The sequence below is a fragment of the Anopheles gambiae genome, chromosome 3, assembly GCF_943734735.2.
Source record: "Anopheles gambiae chromosome 3, idAnoGambNW_F1_1, whole genome shotgun sequence".
In the NCBI taxonomy this organism is placed as follows: Eukaryota; Metazoa; Arthropoda; class Insecta; order Diptera; family Culicidae; genus Anopheles; species Anopheles gambiae.
Genome location: NC_064602.1, coordinates 49,903,902 through 49,923,858, shown reverse-complemented (window position 1 = coordinate 49,923,858; position 19,957 = coordinate 49,903,902). Strand labels below are relative to the sequence as shown.

At 39.5% G+C, this 19,957-nt stretch overlaps 4 protein-coding genes across 7 annotated transcripts; 2 read left to right on the top strand and 2 right to left on the bottom strand.

Annotated features, from left to right (window-relative positions):
- Positions 1–7,859: 7,859 nt before the first annotated feature.
- On the bottom strand, positions 7,860–14,374 carry LOC1279640 (uncharacterized). Of its 4 annotated transcripts, none has more exons than XM_061659841.1 (13): positions 14,044–14,368; positions 13,627–13,856; positions 12,441–13,502; positions 12,229–12,366; positions 11,654–12,142; positions 11,467–11,581; positions 11,105–11,370; positions 10,812–11,039; positions 10,384–10,425; positions 9,716–9,911; positions 8,803–9,651; positions 8,558–8,733; positions 7,860–8,481 (listed from the first exon to the last, which is right to left on the bottom strand). In XM_061659841.1, the coding sequence occupies exons 2-13, from the start codon at positions 13,754–13,756 to the stop codon at positions 7,940–7,942; spliced, it is 4,233 nt and encodes a 1,410-aa protein (XP_061515825.1). In that variant the 5' UTR covers positions 13,757–13,856; positions 14,044–14,368; the 3' UTR covers positions 7,860–7,939. The 4 variants fall into 4 exon arrangements, with proteins under 4 accessions (XP_061515825.1, XP_061515824.1, XP_061515827.1 ...); XM_061659840.1 differs by having other exon boundaries at positions 13,919–14,334; XM_061659843.1 differs by lacking the exon at positions 10,384–10,425 and having other exon boundaries at positions 13,919–14,374.
- An 80-nt stretch (positions 14,375–14,454) lies between these two features.
- Positions 14,455–17,175, top strand: LOC1279639 (protein disulfide-isomerase A5). The gene is made up of 6 exons (XM_319403.4): positions 14,455–14,590; positions 14,689–15,123; positions 15,190–15,410; positions 15,479–15,917; positions 15,989–16,130; positions 16,228–17,175. The coding sequence occupies exons 1-6, from the start codon at positions 14,558–14,560 to the stop codon at positions 16,866–16,868; spliced, it is 1,911 nt and encodes a 636-aa protein (XP_319403.4). The 5' UTR covers positions 14,455–14,557; the 3' UTR covers positions 16,869–17,175.
- Positions 17,176–17,308: 133 nt separating this feature from the next.
- Positions 17,309–18,602, bottom strand: LOC1279638 (large ribosomal subunit protein eL24). Its single transcript, XM_319401.3, has 4 exons — positions 18,270–18,602; positions 18,118–18,193; positions 17,770–18,017; positions 17,309–17,614 (listed from the first exon to the last, which is right to left on the bottom strand). Exons 1-4 carry the CDS (start codon positions 18,272–18,274, stop codon positions 17,479–17,481), a joined length of 465 nt encoding a protein of 154 aa, XP_319401.3. The 5' UTR covers positions 18,275–18,602; the 3' UTR covers positions 17,309–17,478.
- Positions 18,603–18,634: 32 nt separating this feature from the next.
- On the top strand, positions 18,635–19,855 carry LOC4578169 (transmembrane protein 138). The gene is made up of 3 exons (XM_001238149.2): positions 18,635–18,867; positions 18,949–19,196; positions 19,264–19,855. The coding sequence occupies exons 1-3, from the start codon at positions 18,734–18,736 to the stop codon at positions 19,368–19,370; spliced, it is 489 nt and encodes a 162-aa protein (XP_001238150.1). The 5' UTR covers positions 18,635–18,733; the 3' UTR covers positions 19,371–19,855.
- Positions 19,856–19,957: the final 102 nt, after the last annotated feature.

The following is a 19,957-nucleotide window of genomic DNA, read 5'->3' as shown; positions in this document are numbered from 1 at the left end:
TTTTAAATTTAGATACTCTTGCGCTGGTCTCGTGGTACAGTAGTCATACGACTTAACAACATGCCCGTCATGGATTCAAGCCCCGAATGGACCGTGCTCCCATAAGTAGGACTGCTATGATAATCAAGAAGAATAAAATACACTTACAGTAGTTGAACGCCTTTTTTTTATTTCTAAAAGCTGAAGTAGATATCATATTGATTCTTCATGAATGTATGTGAAATAATGTTCCATGATGATTAATGGAGGCTCCCAGTACTTGAATAAATATTACATGGAGGTGCCTGGTACTTCACATTAACTATTCCTCTGTCGAGTGACCTTTTTCTTTGTGTTAGGTATAACTCATTCTAAATAATAGCGTTTAATATATTTATTTTTGCTTTTTACGTATTAGCTAACACAATAATAAATATATTATTTTATACAGAGATCCAGTGGAAAAGACACACAGAGAAAGAGAGAGAGAGAGAGAGAGAGAGAGAGAGAGAGAGAGAGAATCGGCATTGTTATCGACAAGAGAGTGTTCGATCGTAAGCCAACATAACCGTTATTTTAAAATGTCAAGCAGAAGATATTTGTCATGAAACCCTTCGTTTGAATTAACCATTAAATACTGATATAGATATGATCGTGTAAATTAACGTGTTTCGCTTTTAATATGTATACATATATGAACATAAATAAATATCTAATTCTTCTTATTTTGGCACAACAACCGTTGTCGGTCAAGGCCTACCTTGTACCCAGTAGTGAAGTGAGCTTTGGCTTTCTTTGAATTATTGTTACCATAGCAGGATGGTCAGTCCTACGTATGGGGGCACGGTCTATTCGGGACTTGAACCCATGACGGGCATGTTGTTACGTCGTACGAGTTGACAACTGTACCACCAGACCGGCCCTATAAATAAATAAATAAATATATTGTGATAAATAAAATCAATTTATCTGAAAATCCATTTTGTATTAAGATATGATATATGTAAAATAGAAGGCACCATTCAATCCACAGAGCACGAGTAAGAGCGCCCTATTGGCAGGGCAATATCTCGCCTTCAAGAACAAGTAGATCTAAAGAAGCGAAGAAACATACGTATCAAAGCTCTCATTTGCCTGTGCAAAAATCAAAATCTAGGAAATGCTCAATGTTAACCGATCTTGATCTTGATTTCAGATCTGCTTCCAAAAAATGTATCCTGAACATTTTGATTGCTCTTTATACGAGATTTGCTTATTTCAGATTTATTTTTAGAACAAATAGATTTGCTCGTTATGCAAAAAAAAAACTCGTTATAAGGGGTACTCGTTAGGATGGGTTCCACTCTAAGCATATAAACATTTTTCTTAGAAATCCAAAGTTTGTGCCAATGTTTCGAAAATGTTTCTTGCGTAAAAGTTTAAACCTGGAGTTTCCAAGCTTTTCAGTTTGTAGTTCCTCATTGTTTCGCAAATAATGTTGTTGTGGGCCATTTTGACGAAAAATTTAGCTGAAACGTAAGTGTGCAGAATCCTGCTGCCAAACGTACGGCCGCCCATTGGCCACCATATTGTTTTTACGGTGTTCAGCGAACACATCGCCGCCTTCCGAATTTCGGCATTCGTATGGCCGACACGAACCATCATAACACACTTTACGCGCTTGTACAATTTGGACGGGTTCCACATATTTACGGAGCTAGACATTTTTTACACTTGTTCGCACAACTTTTAGCAATCGAATGACATTTCAATCATTTCTATACGTCAACTCAACCGTGAGATATAATCCTAAAGGCCAGGTGTCAAATTTAGCCCGCACACCCTGTATCTCCTACATTTCCCTAGAGGGTCAATAACACTGAGCGAGCTGAAACAAGTTAGAGCATTAGATCATCACCGAGTATACTTTGAGTACTACTCTAACAAATATTGTCCAATGCAGTGTACAAACTGCCAGCGCTACGGACATGGTAGCGCAAACTGTCATCTTCCTCCAGTGTGCGTAAAGTGTGCCGATAAACACACATCCAAAACGTGTCCACTAAGCCAAACCACAACCTGTCCAGACGGTAAAATAGCTCCAGCCAAATTGAAGTGCGCAAATTTCAGTGAACATCATACGGCAAATTTCTCCGGCTGCCCAGCTAGGCTACGGCTTAAAAAGGTAACACCAACACCTTCTCGCTCCAGAGAATTTACGTACAACGAGACATCGTTTCCTCGTCTCCCCAACACACCAACACGTTCCACTCCTTCAAACCACGTGAATTTCTCTGACCTGTTCTACCAACAACAAACACGTTCAAACAATAATCTTGACTTTGACCTCAACGAGATAGGGCAAATCGTTAAAGATGTATTTTCAAATCTGAGCTAATGTAGCTCAAAACAAGACCTAATCGCAGTTATTGTGCAAATATCAGCAAAATATTGTTTTCCTAACCTCAAATAGTGTTCTTAAAATCATAAACTGGAATGCCAACGGTATTTCAAACAAAAAAGACGAATTTTTTAACTACCTTTTGAAAAAAGATATACACATCGCAGCCATAAGTGAGACATTTCTTAAGAATGGTACTCGTTTTTCGCACCCCAATTATCATACTTACAGACTAGACAGAACTCAGGGAGAAAAAGGAGGAGTAGCTGTAGTAATATCTAAAGCTATCAACCACGAAGTAAATAGTGACTACAAATTAAAAGTACTTGAAGCAATAGGAATTACCATCAAGACCCAAAACAGTAAAGTGACCATTATTTCCATATATAATCCAGGTTCAAACAATGATCACAGTAGTTTCATGAAGGACATCACAAAACTAAGCAAGATTCAAATCACTTTATTATCTGTGGTAATTTTAACGCACGTCACCGTTTCTGAAACTGTAGCAAAGCAAATTAGATGGGAAAAACCCTTTTCGAGGAAAATCAAAGAGGAAAATTTTCTATTGTTCATCCTGAAGAGCACACCCATTTTCCAAATAACCCAAACCATCTCCCCTCAACCATAGATCGACCATTAACTAACAAACCCGAAAAAAGTTGCAACATTCTTACCATACAAAAATTTACCTCAGATCACTTACCTGTTTATTTTGAATATAATATTGGCCTAATACAAAACAAACATATTTCTGGAATACCGAACTACTCAGAAGCAAACTGGACTTTATTCAAAGAAATTTCAAATAATCGCCTCAATACAAATAATCTAAATCTCCAAAATATTAACACATCAAACCAAATATATCAAATGATAAAATATTTCTCAAAATTAATTAACTACGCCCACACTAAGTCTGTCCCATTCATATTACTAGATAAATTTAAAATAATCCTACCCCCTAATATACTTCAGAAAGATAGAAATAACACTATACTTAAAACAACTTATAACACATAAAAAAAGAAATAATATTAGATATAAAAAAGTTACGAAATCAGAGTTGGACAGGGAACCTTGAAAAAAATAATAACGACCCAAGCAAATCTAGACTATGGAAATTTGTTAGAATTATAAAAGGTAATTCTGCATTTATTCATCCCTTAAAAGCTAATGGAAAGTGTTATATTATAAATAATGAAAAATGTGAAATTCTGAGAGACCTTTTTGAAAAAGCTTACAGAACAACGTTTCCAAATCAGAGCCCAATTGAACATCACATTCAAGAGACAAATAGTAGATTCTTTTCCTACCATCAAGCACAACCCATCAACAACTTCGATCCCATAAACTTTATTAAACGAAAACACATTACAAACATCATTTATAAGTTGAGATCAAAAAAATCTCAAGGGCCAGATCAAATCAATAACCATTCCCTAAAACAGTTTCCTAAAAAAGCCATCGTATATTTAGCGTTTATTTTAAACGCTTGTACCAAAATCCACTATTTTGCTCTTGAATGGAAAATTGGCAAAGTCATCCCAATACCAAAACCCAAAAAAGACCATAAAGACCCTAAAAGCTATAGACCAATAATGTAGACCATTGATCAGTTGTCTGGGTAAAATTTTTGAAAAAAATTTAAACAAAAAAATTATTAAGCATTTCAATCAACACACCATCATACCTTCTTACCAATACGGTTTTCAACCAGGGCATTCAACTACTAAACAAATTGATAGTTTAACCACAAACATCAAAACACAGCGAAATATTAAAAAATCCACTGGTTTTGTGATGCTAGATCTAGAAAAAGCGTTTGATACGGTATGGCACCAAGGGCTTTTGAACAAACTAATTTCTTTCAATTTTCCTCCGAACATCATTCAACTGATTCAGTCATTTTTATCCGATAGAAGCTGTTTCGTGCAAATAACCTCTTCGAAATCAAATGACATTCACCCACCTGGCGGATTACCCCAAGGCAGCGTGCTGTCACTCGTTCTTTTCAACATATTTACAAGCGACTTGCCTAAAACAAAATCTGTAAAAAAATATTGTTTTGCAGATGACTTTGCTATGAGAAGTTCGGATTCCAATCCAAAATCTATTATTAAAAACCTCAACAATTGGATTAAAAAAATGTGACATTTTGTAAAACTTGGAAATTAAAAATCAACAAGGAAAAATCTGAGGCCATATTTTTTACACGTTGCACTAGCGCATATAAATTACCAGATCGTAATCTAAAAATAAGTGACTGGGATATTGCTTGGAAAGATAATGTAAAGTATTTGGGATTCTTTTTGGATAAAAGGAAACATATAGAGGAAACATATAGAGGAAAAAGTTATAAGTGGATCAAGACTTTTGAAAATTTCGTATAGCTTCACAAACATGAATTCTAAATTGAACTTAAAAAAACAAACTGTTACTTTATAAAACCGTAATTAGGCCAACAATTCTTTACTCATCTAAAATATGGGCAAATTGTGCAAATGTTCATATAAATAAGTTACAAGTATTTCAGAATAAGTTCTTGAAAAGAGTGCTAAACCTTCCCCCATGGCATAGCACATTTGATATACATAGAATTACTGGTTTTGAACTAGTAAAAATTGTTGTTCGTAACATATAAGTTTTATAATGCCAGTGAAGGCACAACTGTAAATAGCTAAATTATAATGTAGATGTAAAAATAGGAGTAAGGACTAGTACGTAGGATTATCTTAAGGTAAAACAATCAGAGGGTTGTTTTTCTAATTTTTCCCGATCTACTTCAATTCAGGTAAAGATGTACAATCCGAATACGCAAAGCGTTATAACAATCAGGTTATTGAGTAGAGGTCAATCGATCGGAACCAATGTATGATTCGTGGAATATTGTTACAAAACAAATTAATAAATTACTTACTTACTTACAGTAAAGTTAAATTCAAAATGTTCATTAAAATTGGCCAAATACCCCAATGGATTTTCAATAAAAGAACCATAAAAATATGTCATCAGTTGTTTACACATATCAAGTTCCTGTGTCCTTTTAGTTTTCATGTTAATTGTCTTACCATTTAGTTATGTTAGCTTGTTGCGGTGGTTTTTTTTTTTTGCTGTATACGGCTTTTGTGACATTGCGGGGCTTGGCTAAAACGATGTTGTACTTATTTAAAACAATACAATAATATAATTTATTAATCCTAAGCCCTTTTTGTGTGTGACCGTCCCGCTCGGCCGCCTTATTCCAAGAGAGCACGATCGTCCTTCCGATCGTGCTGAGTGGCCTCTCGGCTCGCTGAGTGACCAGCCAGTCGGAGCCGAACTGTTTGCGCAGGTTGGCTAACTTCTCGCATTTCGCCCTAAAACGCCTCCATAACAACGACGATCGACGATCGCACCACAATGCTTCATAATAGTCGTTTGAAGCTAAAATAACGATCATTGGTTCATTACGTCAGGAAGATGGTCAGGTTACACTTATGCAACGGACAGGTGGAACTACGGAACTTTACTTGCGCGACGGATCGGATTCCAGGCGGCGTTAAAACGCTGCGGGAGTATTAACCGATTAAGGTGCAAACTTGCACTTTGCTGAAGAAGGGGTATTGATGTCAGTCGGTTGACCGATATAACCAAACGTGTTTACCAAGTTGGGCAGAGCCTTCGGCGGAATCTGCTTATGGGGAGAAACACTAGAACAGGAGTGATCTACGTGTATGAAACTAGTGAGCTGTCTCACTGTTTCGAATAAGCTTTATTTAGAACCAATCCTCAAACAGTGATGACACAATGTCTTTTTACACTTATTTTATGTTTACGACTAAGATTGACCTATTTTCATTATGTGGTTGCTAACCTTCCTGGTTTGAGGTTTGTGCATCAAAATGTAAAGTTAATGTCCAGGTGTTAGTTTGTCACTTAGTGTTATTGTTGCGCAATCGTTTTGCAGCCGTTCTGAGTTGCAAGGCGAATTTCATATTACCGTCGCGTTATGTTTTTATAAGCGGTCGGTTCGCGCTTCCTGTCCTACGGTTTGTGCATACTACGCATATATTACATGGTAAGTTTTCTGTCTGACCTGATTCGATTGCTGGTTAATTGGAAGTTTTTTTAGTTGGATGATTTCGGCTAGCAACAATTATGTTAAGGTGGCTTTATGAGTTGGTTCAACTCTTAACTGTAATTATGTTAAAGCGTTTTTAAGTTGTGTTTGAACTACTGTTAGCAGTAAATCGGCTACAACTAGATGCGTGATATGTTCCTAGACTTATGCTGGTCGCGCCAAAGCACGTTTGTTTGCCAGGGCTGTACGCTTGAAAAGGATCACACGCATTTTGAGCGGTTCGCTCATTTTAAATTCGAAAATACTATCCGTTAACTTTAAAAAATAGGACCGTCGTGGCGATCGCTCGTAAAGAGGAATTGGTTGAAATTAAATGAAATTTGTTAAATAAAGGTGTCGCGTTTGCAACAACTTCTGTTCTCTTTAGTTTGTCAGTTAATTAGTTTATTAGATAAAATAAAAGCGATAATATAGAGCATCCAGAGAGCATCGACTACTAGCTAGGCTCATTCGGTCAACTCGAATATTTGGTTATCCAATGACCATAAACATCATGGCTAAGGATAATATTTCCGGACACGTTCAAGGCACCTCGAGAGTGTATACAGGTAGCTATAATCTGGACCCTATTCTATTCGTGTTTTTCAGAAATCATATCGGAAATCATATCGGTTAATTAAACTCAGAAGTTGAGTGAATACGATAAACTGTTGCGAACTGCAGACATCTTCAACAAGCACTGAATTGGTTTACACCAGTGGTCTCCAACGTGTGGTCCGTACAAAAAAGGTTGGAGAGCACTGGTTTACCCATGGTGCGATGCTAAAGGAGAGTTATTTCCATACAAAGTACCGTGATATGTCCTTCGCAAAGAACTCGCTCTCGCATCAGCTTCAAATATCAGATAGACAATATGTGTACCGAGAGCATCGATAGGTTTCGTGATTGATACTCTAAAAACGATATTTCAATGGAACATTGAACTACTAGGCTAGAATGTTCGTCCTTTGATGGGGTTTTGATACCCAAATAAGATTAAATCATTTGATTATAGGAGTATTCGATTTTAACCTGATCAACGAAGCATTCAAGGATAGACCTATGCAGCAGCAGACACTGAAAACATTACGATTTCTTTGTAAATTCGTTCTTTATATCTTATTCTTTATTAACTTTTCCTATATTTGTCGCAATTAAATCTTTCGAGTTTGGTCTATGTTTTTTATAGATCGAGCTCGAATTATAGTTTGCTGAAAAATCCGATAAATGGTATGTGATCGTCACCACTGTGGTAACCACGATAGATCCTAACAAGGAATAACCTTCGGTGTACAACAGGTTGACGACCACTGGTCCATTAGGGACAGTCGTAATGATGATTACCAATGAAATAGAAAGAAATAGGAAAAATTGGAAAAATAATATCAGTAAAAGAGATTTTTATTAGCCAAGTAAATATCACTTTTATTTTACTATACACATCATACACTCATTCAATATACCATCGTTACATATATCTAACGAATATTACTATGGTTTTTGACACTGTTGTTTTTCATATTGCTATTGTTTTTGTCATTGTTATTATCTGCACTATTGCCTGCCGGCGTAGATTCATTTACCAAAGGCACACCAAAGATTTTTTCCCACAAGTGGCAGATGGTACTAACGGTGCTTTCTTTCGCGGTTGTTGTAGCAAAATCGAGTCGCCACGTTTCATACTTGTCCTCTTGTTCGTCCATATAGTTCAACCGGCATGACAACTCGTTCACATCCTCCAGCTCGACAATGTTCGTCATAAGTTGAGAATATTTGGGTTCAACCGGATATGCCGAGCTTTCATTGAGCCATCTAATGTCTGGTGTTAGCATCAAATTGCTTTCCGTTACCACCAGCGTTGACAACTGCACACTCTCCAATTCATCGTTCAATAGCACATCACAAAAATTTATTATCATCACCATTTTAACCGGCTCACCCTTTGCCGCTTTCTTCAACTTTCCATTCAAAATTTCCGAAGGTTGATAATCCACAGTACAATATTGCGGTAGTGGGTTTTCTGTGCAAAAAAAAAGATCAACAATGGTTATTAAAATGCTAACTAACATTACTAGCTATTTGTCACTATTACTCACCATTGAAAAATAACATTAATTTATCCGTTCGCAAAATATCCTGTAGTATAACGTGTACTCCACCAATCGCACTTATAATGAATTTTATTCCTATCTTCCACGGCAGTGATTGAGCTATTCCTACGCGATCGATGGTCCCGGACAGGTGTTTCTTCAGCCAAGTGGAGGGATCGTCGCTGTGGAAGAGAATTAAACAAAACATTAAGCTCATGCAATTTACAAACTTTACAGCAACGCGCGTTTACTTTTCAGCAGCCACTTTCTTCATTATGTAGAACTTCGTAGTAGACATGATGAATAATCCATCGAAACCAGATGGCCACTCTTCCACGCGATTATCGTCAAATATTACACAAGACACCAGCCATTTCAATGATTCTTGAGCATCTTCGAACAAATTCTGATACAGGTATAGCTTCAAGCGATGATCGACGTTCGCGAAATCGTTGTAGCTGTATCGAATCGGCTCGTAAAATTTTTTCAGCAAACTTTCATCCGATTTTCCTTTTGGATTCTTTGCCATCAGCATATTGGTGGACTGAAACAATCCTCCCAGCACACTGGTGAGCACAGAACTATCCGCCTTGGATGCTGTATTTGCAGTCATACTTTCATTTTGTTCTTTGCGTTCTTCTCCAGCCACATCATGCGATGCGTTTTGTTCTACCGGTACGATCGCTGATCCTTTGGCAGTATGTTTCAGAGCCGATCCTTCCGTCGATACTCCTTGGATGGATTCGTATGCGGTGCAAACACTATCTGTGACGGAGCCGGAGCTAGAGCTTTCGGTCAAATTAACATTTGTAAGAAACGCTTTTTTATGTGAATGTGTCGTATGGTGCTTTGCAGCACTAGAACTTGCTACTGCTAACGCATGATCCTTGGCACTTTCTTGAACCGAGCTTTCCAGAGTGTGTTTCAGCGTTTCATCTATACCGTCATTCAATTCACTTTGTTTAGTGACACTCAGATCTTCCTGTTGCAAATTTACACTCAGCAGTGGATCCTGTTTGACGGAATCCACACTACTGTCGTTAATAGTTTCGAGACCAGAACATCGCCGCTCTTCCGAGGCCTTTCGGCTGGGATGATAACTGTAAATTGCAAAACTCATTTAGAAAACCATTACGAGGAAACATGTTGATGATTTTGTATTACCCTCGGTCAAGAACCTCAATACTGCTTTGGCTGGGATTACTCAACACTTCTATGTCGCTCTCGTTACCCAGTAAATCGGTATCGCGGTCTCGTTCTGAGTTTGTACTTCCAGCAACACTCTGATTCGAATCACAGGAGCTTCCCGGCTGGGATATTCGCGAAACAGACGAAGAATCATTAAAAGATTCGCCGGATTCTAGACAGAAAAAGACACGGTCAAATAGATAAAGGTTATTCACAACTCCTTACAGGTCTGAGTATTACCCAACTAGTAGAATGATACGATTATTCGATCTGTTCAATTGTTTGGCAAATCTACATCTACATAGTTCATTATAAATTTGTCTATTGTCTTTACATACTGTTACCCAACTGTACTAGATCAATGTATTAGAATACCATCGATATTGTATATATTTAGTTCCGCAGACAAAAGTAATGCAATAAAAAAGTTTAGATATTAGGTATTTTTGTATAAAATATTTAAAATATTAGGATGATTTATTTAAATGTTGTTTTTTATGCATGATTTGTAACTATGATACGACAAATGAATCAAAAATAATCTTCATCCATTTTTAGCATATTACAGTAACAATAATCAAATTCCAGAGCCACTGCAAATCGTTCAATAGTGAAATGATATTATTTATGAATGGTGTGCTTACTTTGGTCATTTTTCACCGGCGATTTCCATACTTCCGGGTGCACTAAATTTGCATACACAAGCACAAGCATCGCATACCATGTGCAGTATGTATTATTGAACAGCACATAACAATGGTGTTATTGTTGTTAATTTCAACCAAGTTCCGTATGTTTTAGTGTTGAAAGTTGTTGATCAAGTCGTGCGATTAAAAAATAAAAACAATACAAATCATACATTAGATACCATTTTTCACCTCGATTGCTAATTTGTACATTAACAATAATTAATGCATCTCAAATCAAAAACAATGTTAAAAGAACCAGAGTTAAACTTAATTTAAGGGAAATAAAATGTAACTAATCAAGTTCATACTTAACCTATTATTTTCAACATCAAAGGTAACCAAATAGTAATAAATATTGTTCACAATGATAAATCCATACATACCTAAGCTATTTTTAGATGAACTGTTATGAATCATATCAGGATCCATGATATGTGTACCAGAAGGACCGGGTACAGTATTTGAAACGTCACTATTAGACCCTAGCGTTTGTTTCACTGATGTTTTGCTGCTATCACCAGTGCCCAATACGGCAGGAACTGTTTCCTTCTCTAGCTGCGTCTCCTTTATTTCAATGCAATAACCACCGAAACATTCCGGGCATTGCAAATCTATAACACAGTAAAAAAAATTAGTAAATCTATGACAAAGATATAAACTCACATCGATAGCATACCATCAAACAGGCGTTTAGTATTGACTTCTCGCGAGAACTTGGCATTGCATACTACGCATTTGTACAAGCGCTGATTCATTTCAGACAGCGGTCTTTGAGACAGCATATCACGCAATCGATTCTCTAATAATTGGCAATCGTGCGCATCCATCTGATACACGCGTTCCCTTTTGTCGCGCTTCATCGTATCAAACGTTAAAGTTATCCGCGACGAAGTGGATCTTTCGCACGCTTCTAATGTTTTGATACCCCAGCGAGTTTTAGTTCTACAAAAAAATAGTAAGAAAAAACAAGTATTTAACGAACAATACAACATCAATTGAGTACAGTCACAGTCACATGCTCCGGTTTGTCTCGCTTACTTTCCAACGACGTCCTTCTCTTTGATGCTTTTATCAGAAACAACGATTGAAAAATCCGAACCATTGTCACGTGAAGATACCTGGTATAGTACTTCATTGTCTTCAACTTCAGACTCTGGGACAATAAAAAACATATTATAAGCTACAAAATACAATCACAAAAATGTAAATTCCTTATGTTTCTTACCTTCATCTGCCTCCTCTTGATTTCTATAAATATCGGTCAAATTCAACGATCCTTTTGTGCTGATTGTTTCCTGATCCACTGATTCGTATTTTGTATCACCGATGTTACTAGCAACGCTTTTATATTCAGAGCTGGTAGTTCTACTTTCTGACATGAAATCCTTTCCCACGGGCGATTCCCTCAAGGGTTGCATTTGCACCATGCTTCGTTCGTCTCCAATCGGCGTACTGGTTCGTTGAACTTCCTCAACGTGTTGTTTTTCTATATGCACTTCAGCCGTATGTGCTATTGGAGTTGTCTGTTGCTTGTTGGATGTTATATTCGATCGTTGATAATGTACAACACTCTCATACTCCTTGTCCAGTCCGGGATCATACCCGATAACGTTTTTCACCATGTGACCAGCTTGACTTTGAAGCCATTCGCTTCCGTATTGGTTTCGAAGCTCTTCCAGCGTTTTCTTCGTCTCCAAATGTTCACGACTACTCTCTAAAAATGTGTAAAAAAATCGATGTCACACGCATGTTCAGACAAACCAACGAGATCGCTCGACTTATATCAATACAATAACTAACCTATCTTCAAAGAGTTTATCGCTTTACTAGCATCTACCGAATATTTTCTTGTCGTTGTATCCTCATTATCGCTTTCCGATATAACAGCTCGCCGAACTCGCAGTTTCTTTTGACTAACAACGGACTCGTTCATTTGATCTAATTCAAGGATATGTTTAATTATAAAGCATTCTGATTTGCATTTGTTTTGTTTTTTTTTGTTAATATCTTACCTTTCTCATCATAAGCGCTCTTATAACTGCCCCCTGGAGGATCATAGTCTCCGTCGAGGGCTATGGTAGTAGCGTTAGACGCTGGTGTATTGCGACCGCTCAGATTCAAAGTAGAGCCCGCTATTGCATTCGGTACCAATATTGCTTTGTAGCTATCGTAATTACCGGTGAGCGTTTTTTCATACCGTGAGAGTGGTTCGTTATCAAGTACAAATTTTGTCTCCGAAGTAGCTTTGTTTAGATATCGTGCAGTAGCGTGTCGGTGCTTCGGATGACAAGCAAGAGGATTGTCCAGCAGATTGACGCTACGTAGAGCGACCAGCGTACTCAATGGTAATAATGTTCCGTGATCTACGATGAAGTTTCCAGACAGGTCTAGCTCATTCAAACAACACGATAAGCAAGCCAATCCTTCAAGATCCTCCAGAAAGTTGTTCGATAGGAGTAAAACTTTCATCTTACGCATTGCATCAACGTGGAAGGTAGGGATTTTGTTGAGTCGATTGTAGCTAACATTGAGCACCCGCAAGTTTGGAAGACTTCGTAACGCGGACACATTGACAAGCTGATTGTGGCTCAAGTTTAACTCCTCTAGCCACGGCGTATACTCCATCGAACCATCTAAATAATCAAGCATGTTGTATGAAATGTTTAGGCTTTTGAGCGAGCGCCACGACTTTCCATCTGCCACCTTGTCGCCGCCGCAACCGAACAGCACATCTGTTACGTCGGAGATGCTTCTCATGCAGGTTAAATCGTGTAGCTGATCCCTTAGGTAGAGCAATCCAACGATTTGATTGATGGGAATTTTTTGCACTTCGAGCGTGCGAAGGCTACGAAACTTGCTAATGTCTACGTCAAATTCGTACGGGTCGTCGTTGACGAACTGGTTAAGGCTTAGTATGACCGTTTTCTGAACGAAATCATAAACGAACTGCAAATCACGAAACACGTCCGATTTGGCATTATTTGGTTTCACTACTTGAAAACTTTGGGGCGGGAGCATCTCATTTTTGTCCACTATCAAGCTAAATGAGTCATTCAACGCCCGCAGCAGCGATCCTGCGAAGAGAATGTGAAATGAAAAGGAAAATTTAAAAAAAACACATACACACTCATTCCACAATGATCAATCAGTCGATCTTCTTATCAATCTGATTCAAATCGTTCGCTCAGCCCTGCCTACCTGATAGAGTTAGTTTGAACTGAGAGTTCAACACTTTATCACCGCTTTCCTTTAAAAGCTTTGCCAGCGCCGTGATTTGCGTAGGATCCATTTTTGACTTCTGATCTCGGACCCTCCTGAAGTTGTTCATTCATAGACGTAGTACGGTAGTTTAACTTTGTTGCGGTATGATTCATTCACCACATCAATATGTTTTATATGACTCCAATGTGCACGAATAAATAAGCAAACTGTTGAAGAGAAGAGAGTTTTGTAGATGAATCATGCATTATGGCTTTTATATAATTCATACGTATGTTATTGCTGCTACCACAGTAATTTTCTCAAGATGAAACAAATTATATGCCTAGCAATTGCTATACAAATACTGTAGAAGAAAACTGCGCCTTCAATTGACGAACAGAAACCAAAACTCACTCTCTGAATATTTTCACTTCGCAAATTCAACCTTCGATCGTGTTGTAAAACAAAGAACGCCACTAAGTGCAACACACACAACAGTAATACAAACAACGAACGCTATTTCACACACTAATGTAGTCTCGTCTTCTACAGATTCGTCCTAACACAGCAAAAAGTCGAAGACAAATGTGCAAGGACTAGTAGTAATTAGATGTTTATGCTACATTAAAAATAGACAACGAGAGAAAATATGGACGATGATTCCAAAACAAAACTACACACACACACACATCCACATTCGTTTCACGATTGCGGTCAGCTGTCGCTTTGGATGGAAACCTCCGTGTCAAATGATTCCGCAAGGTTTGACGTTAGCGACGAAAGATGGCCGACTCTGACGTTTGTCGTCAAGCAACAACAGCAAAACCGGCTATGTGTAGTTTTATCAGGGCAATTGTTTCTCTAGGTTAAGGCTTGGCTGGAAAAACACAGGTGTTAGCTTCTTTGTTTAGTTCGGTGGGAAAGCGGCATGAAAATGAAGCTCTCTGGTGTATTATTTATTGTAAGTGGCAAATATTCCACCGACCGCGAAAAGCTGACGCCTACGATATCGCTGTCCACGGTTGCCAAAGCTCATCAAATTATTGCTATCTTTTTCAGATTGCCACTCTTGGCATTGCTTCAGCCTACGCGAAAACGCAAAAAAGTCCCGTTATCGACAATATAACGGACATGAAAGAACTGAAGAAACTGTTTCGCACAAAAACAAATGTTCTGATACTGTTCGTGGCAGGAATGAAGGACAACAATGCACTGCTGGCGTCCTTCAGAGATGCAGCGCATGCTGTAAAAGGCCAGGGCACGATGGTGCTGCTCGATTGCAACAATTCTGAGGTGAAGAAAATTTGCAAAAAGCTCAAGGCCACACCAGCACCCTTTGCGCTGAAGCATTTCAAAGACGGCGACTTCCATAAGGATTACGATCGGCAGCTAACGACAACTAGCATGGTTAATTTTATGCGCGATCCAACCGGAGATCTGCCTTGGGAGGAGGATCCGATCGGTGCCGACGTGGTGCACGTTCCCGATGCCGTGGTATGTTTGCTACCGTTTCGTGCAGCTCAAGCATTTCAGTTACACCTCTTTTCCTTTTTGTTCTAGACATTGGGGAAATTTTTGAAAAAAGAAGTGAAGCCAACACTGGTGATGTTTTACGCTCCGTGGTGTGGTTTTTGTAAGACGCTCAAGCCCGAATTTTCTGCCGCTGCAACGGAACTGAAAGGACGATATGTGCTGGCCGCAATTGACGTTAATCGACCCGAAAACTCGATCATTCGCAAGCAGTACAACATTACCGGGTTTCCAACATTACTATATTACGAGTAAATATGCTCACGAGCGTAAATGGAAGGCAGAATTCGATCAATTGCTATCCTTACTTTCCTTTCAGGAACGGTCGGATGAAGTACACTTTCGAGGGAGAAAATAACAAAGCAGGAATTGTGGCATTTATGAAAAATCCGGCCGCCCCACCACCGACCAAGCCAAAGGAAGCGGATTGGGCATCAGAAAGCTCGTCCGAAATTGTACATCTGACGGCGGGAAGCTTTGAACCTGCCTTGAAGGACGAAAAATCGGTACTAGTAATGTTTTACGCACCGTGGTGTGGTCACTGCAAAAAGATGAAACCTGAGTACGAAAAAGCGGCCGAAATTATGAAAGCCAAAAACATTCCCGGAGTTCTTGCAGCGCTCGATGCAACAAAGGAAGCATCCGTAGGCCAGCAGTATGGCGTGAAAGGCTATCCGACGGTCAAGTATTTTAGCAATGGTGAATTTAAATTCGATGTGAATGTTCGGGAGGCGGATAAGATCGTAAAGTTTATGGAGGTACGGCTCTCTTCTTGCTTTCGAATTTGAATGTTTTTACATTTTTCCCATGAGCCTTTGTCTTGTTTCAGAATCCAACAGAGCCGCCACCTCCTCCCGCACCAGAAACGCCATGGGAAGACGAACCGTCGGAGGTGGTACATTTGAATGAGGAAACGTTTAAACCATTCCTGAAGAAAAAGAAGCACGTACTAGTGATGTTTTATGCGCCATGTACGTATGAAAAGGTATCGGTGGGTTAAAACAAACGAAATCTAATATTGCCCTCTCTCTCTCCCTCTCTCTCTTTTTCTATCTCGCAATCAAACAGGGTGCGGGCATTGTAAGCGAGCGAAGCCAGAATTCGCACGAGCGGCCGAACATTTCAAAGAGGATCCAAAAACGGAGCTGGCAGCGGTCGACTGTACCCGGCACAGTGCCGTTTGTTCGTCTTACGAAGTCCGCGGATATCCTACAATTAAGTATTTCAGCTACCTAAAAACCGTACGCGACTACAATGGTGGCCGGACGGAGACTGATTTTATTGCCTACCTGAAGGATCCCAGCGCAACACCCCTGAAGACTGACAAAGTAGCCGAGCCGTTTGGAGATTTTCCCGGTTCTGATAACATACTTATTTTAACTGACGCCAACTTCGAAGAGGTGTCCAAACGGGAACCGAATCTGCTAGTTATGTTCTACGCTCCGTGGTGTGGCCATTGCAAGCACATGAAGCCCGACTTTGCCAAGGTAGCTCAGCTTTTGGCAACCGAGAAAGTCTCGGCCAAGGTGGCTGCCCTCGATTGCACGGTGCATATGAAAACGGCCGAAAAGTTCCAAATACGGGGCTATCCGACGCTTAAGCTCTTCGCCAACGGGCAATTTCGGCGAAACTACGAAGGCAAGCGCACTGCGCAAGATATGCTTCAGTTCCTGCGGACTGATGGCGCAGTGGCTAAGGATGAGCTGTAAAATGAATGCTTCTTTCTATTATCTCGGTACTCTTTATGCCACTTTGAACGATCAAATTTTCTTTACTCACGTCCAGGTAGCAGCGCCAAAGCGCTAGACGCCATTGTGTGCATGTACTCACTCAGTTTTGTCTATTATTGAATGATGGGCAACATATGTCTACCTCTTATCGTAAAACTCTCAATGTCCTCTGTTTACTAGATGTAAATATTATGTCGTCTTTGTGTCACGTATAGCGGAATTCGTCCGTATTGCTGTACAACCGTTACTTTGTAAACAAAATAAAGACTAACTTCATCACTTTCTATACAGAATTGTTCTCTCTTGGTTGAAAGAAACCAATCCTGGGTACTGGTGGCGAAACGTACTGGCCTATGCGAGTTCTTTCGTTCAGTTCTACATACATGCGAACTAAATATCAACTACATGCAACACGAAAATTTTACATCCACTGGTAGTGTGGTTGTTTTCTTATTTTATACTCTCCAATATTACATTTTCGGCCTGACAAAGCCCAGATGGTACCAGCTTATAACCGACACGAAAACACCATACACATTGGCGGCTTCAGGTAAGAAACAAGTATGAATGTAAAAGTGGTTCACGCTTCTTATCGCTTGCCTCCTACGCGCGGTGCAGCCTTCTGGGCGACCTTAGCGGCCTTCGTTTTCTGCTGCTTCGGGTTGGGCTGGGCAGCTTTCGGCTTCTTGTCGGTCTGCTTAGCCTTCTTGGCTTCCTTGGCAGCCCTGCGAGAACATTAAAGAAGTGCATCAATTAGCCCATTCCTATTATAATCAGCTACTATTATCCCTGCACCCGGTCCGGTTCGGATAAAGTACTCGGTGCTCGGTGCTCAATCATCCGTCGAATTCTGATTCTACAGAGATTCTACGACACTTACTTGATTGCCTGCTCGCGCTGGGCCTTGCGGACTTCGGGCTTCATGTTGCGCTTAGCCATGATGTCCGAGAGCGAAGCACCGACGATGGCACGCTGGAATTTCTGCGTGCGGCGGGTACGCTTCTTGGCGGCTTCCTCCACAATACCCTTCTTGTGCTTGCGGCGGTACAGCACCGTCCATTTCACCTTGCGCGGGTTGCGCTTCATCAGGAACGAACGCTCACATTTTTTGTTCAGGAAGGTGAACGTCTGAAACCAAAGAACGATCAGTATTCAACGCCACATCCATATCCGCAACAAACATGCAACAATACATCCTCCCTCTTCTTGAGGCGGTCATCACACTCACCTTTCCATCGGCTTTGACAAGGGTCTTGCCGCTGGCCGGGTAGATTTTGAACCCGCTGAATGCACACAGTCCGATCCTGTGGAACAAAAACGCAAATTAGTACAACAGCGAACACGGCACAGCAACACAATTCGCTAAAGGACAATAATTACTTCATTTTAAAGGCCGAAAACTAACTCAGTTTCACAAGCTGCTTGTTTCCCTTGGAAAACGTGTGCAGAAAAGAACTTGCGCTTGACAGTGCTGTCAAAATGCTGCCAACATAGCGAACGTAAACTCTGCGAAACGCTTCAGAAACGCTTCCCGTTTTGAATCATTTCTAGATTCCTAAAAATATTTATCACAATACATAGCTTTTGTTGGGCAAAAAAAACCAAATAATTTGTGTGATAATTTGCATTTAATACAAAGATTTAAATGAATCTATATCCGAATGCCGTAAACATTTAATATCCCCGAATAATCGGAAGTGGCGCGTTCCTCTGTTGCCATAATCCGGCCGTACCGGAAATGATTAGTTGAGCGATTGTCATTCTACAGAAACGTCATTTCAGTGTTGTTTTTATTTGAAAAAAAAAATCGAACGCGAAAATTGTACACATCAAAACATTGCACAATGCTGAAGCTATCGCTAAAACGATTTGCCTCAGTTTTATTCTTCCAAATGCTCTTTCTCGTGGTGGATTTGGGAATAAACAGTTTTTCATATCTTGCCCGTGGTCATCATTCTGCAGTGATTTTTCTGTTCATGTACGTTACACCTCGTCTAAATGCAGCGGTATTGTTGGTACGCCCGATATATGTGTCCTATCCCATTGTGTATCATTACAGCGCGCAGGATGTCTGCTTAATGTTATCGTTCACGGCGTTCGTGTTCAGTCTGTACTCCACTTACGTGTACCAAGCAGGAATGGCCAACCTGCTGTACGAGAAGTTCCGTACGCCGCTCCTCATAAGCATGACGTACTTTTTCCTCAGCATCGCTCTTCACCTCTGGCAGGTATTAGGCCACTCCAATGAACCGTATCAATTCCAATGGCCCAAAGCATTGACCGCTTTATTTATAATTCACCGACTGTGTAAGTGAAACGCAGGAAGGAAAATGTTTAATCTGCTGTAATTGATCACACTTATCATTCGCTTCAGTTTCGCCCATCTATTACTATCTCTACAAGAAATCAGCGCTAAAGATGAGTGATCCTCGATTCTATGAAAATCTGGATTGGATTGCTTCGCAGCTGTCGATTAAGTAAGTCTTCAAAGTGCATGGAACCATTCTACGAAGAGTTAGTTGCACTGGATATGCTATGTTAAACCGTGTATGTACACTAACTGCGTAAGAAAGCGTAGCTATTCTTCTGACGATTCGTTTATATGACATATGACTGTAACAATTCTTTTGTTGCTACTCTTATAAGACTGAGTTTCCACGAATAACTACGCTAATTTCCACACCGTTTTATGTAATCGTAAACAAACTAACCAAAGCACAAATGAATGAACTTCAGTATCTCAATACTTATTCTACCCTTGTAAAGGGGGAACAGCGTAGACGTAATTCGAGGCTACAACAGCGACAACTTAATTTTATCAATTTACATTCCTAGTCTATAGTTCAGATTACTAGTCATCTAGTTCAGATAACTTAACCATAAATGTAGTGTATAAATATATAAATGTCTAATTTATTACACATATCAAAGAGTTCAATCAATAAACAGCTGAAAAAGTTATAAAAGTGTTTGAATTTTCTAAATCTCGATAGTTCATTCTGATGAAGAGTGTCGTAATTGAGCAAATCGTTGAGACAACCATGCGATAAATTCAATTTTAAAAGTGT

Excerpts from the sequence above, each read along its gene's own strand:
- LOC1279639 (XM_319403.4), top strand. The coding sequence starts at position 14,558 with ATGAAAATGAAGCTCTCTGGTGTATTATTTATT. Across the intron at positions 14,591-14,688 it reads TCTCTGGTGTATTATTTATT|ATTGCCACTCTTGGCATTGC; the intron begins GTAAGTGGCAAA and ends TATCTTTTTCAG. Across the intron at positions 15,124-15,189 it reads TGCACGTTCCCGATGCCGTG|ACATTGGGGAAATTTTTGAA; the intron begins GTATGTTTGCTA and ends TTTTTGTTCTAG.
- LOC4578169 (XM_001238149.2), top strand. The coding sequence starts at position 18,734 with ATGCTGAAGCTATCGCTAAAACGATTTGCCTCAGTTTTATTCTTCCAA. Across the intron at positions 18,868-18,948 it reads GCAGTGATTTTTCTGTTCAT|CGCGCAGGATGTCTGCTTAA; the intron begins GTACGTTACACC and ends GTATCATTACAG. Across the intron at positions 19,197-19,263 it reads ATTTATAATTCACCGACTGT|TTTCGCCCATCTATTACTAT; the intron begins GTAAGTGAAACG and ends CATTCGCTTCAG.
- LOC1279638 (XM_319401.3), bottom strand. Across the intron at positions 18,018-18,117 it reads TTGTCAAAGCCGATGGAAAG|ACGTTCACCTTCCTGAACAA; the intron begins GTGAGTGTGATG and ends CTTTGGTTTCAG. Across the intron at positions 17,615-17,769 it reads CAGCGCGAGCAGGCAATCAA|GGCTGCCAAGGAAGCCAAGA; the intron begins GTAAGTGTCGTA and ends ATGTTCTCGCAG.
- LOC1279640 (XM_061659841.1), bottom strand. The coding sequence starts at position 13,756 with ATGAACAACTTCAGGAGGGTCCGAGATCAGAAGTCAAAAATGGATCCT. Across the intron at positions 9,912-10,383 it reads GCCGGTGAAAAATGACCAAA|AATCCGGCGAATCTTTTAAT; the intron begins GTAAGCACACCA and ends TTTTCTGTCTAG. Across the intron at positions 8,482-8,557 it reads ATTAATGTTATTTTTCAATG|AAAACCCACTACCGCAATAT; the intron begins GTGAGTAATAGT and ends TTTTTTGCACAG.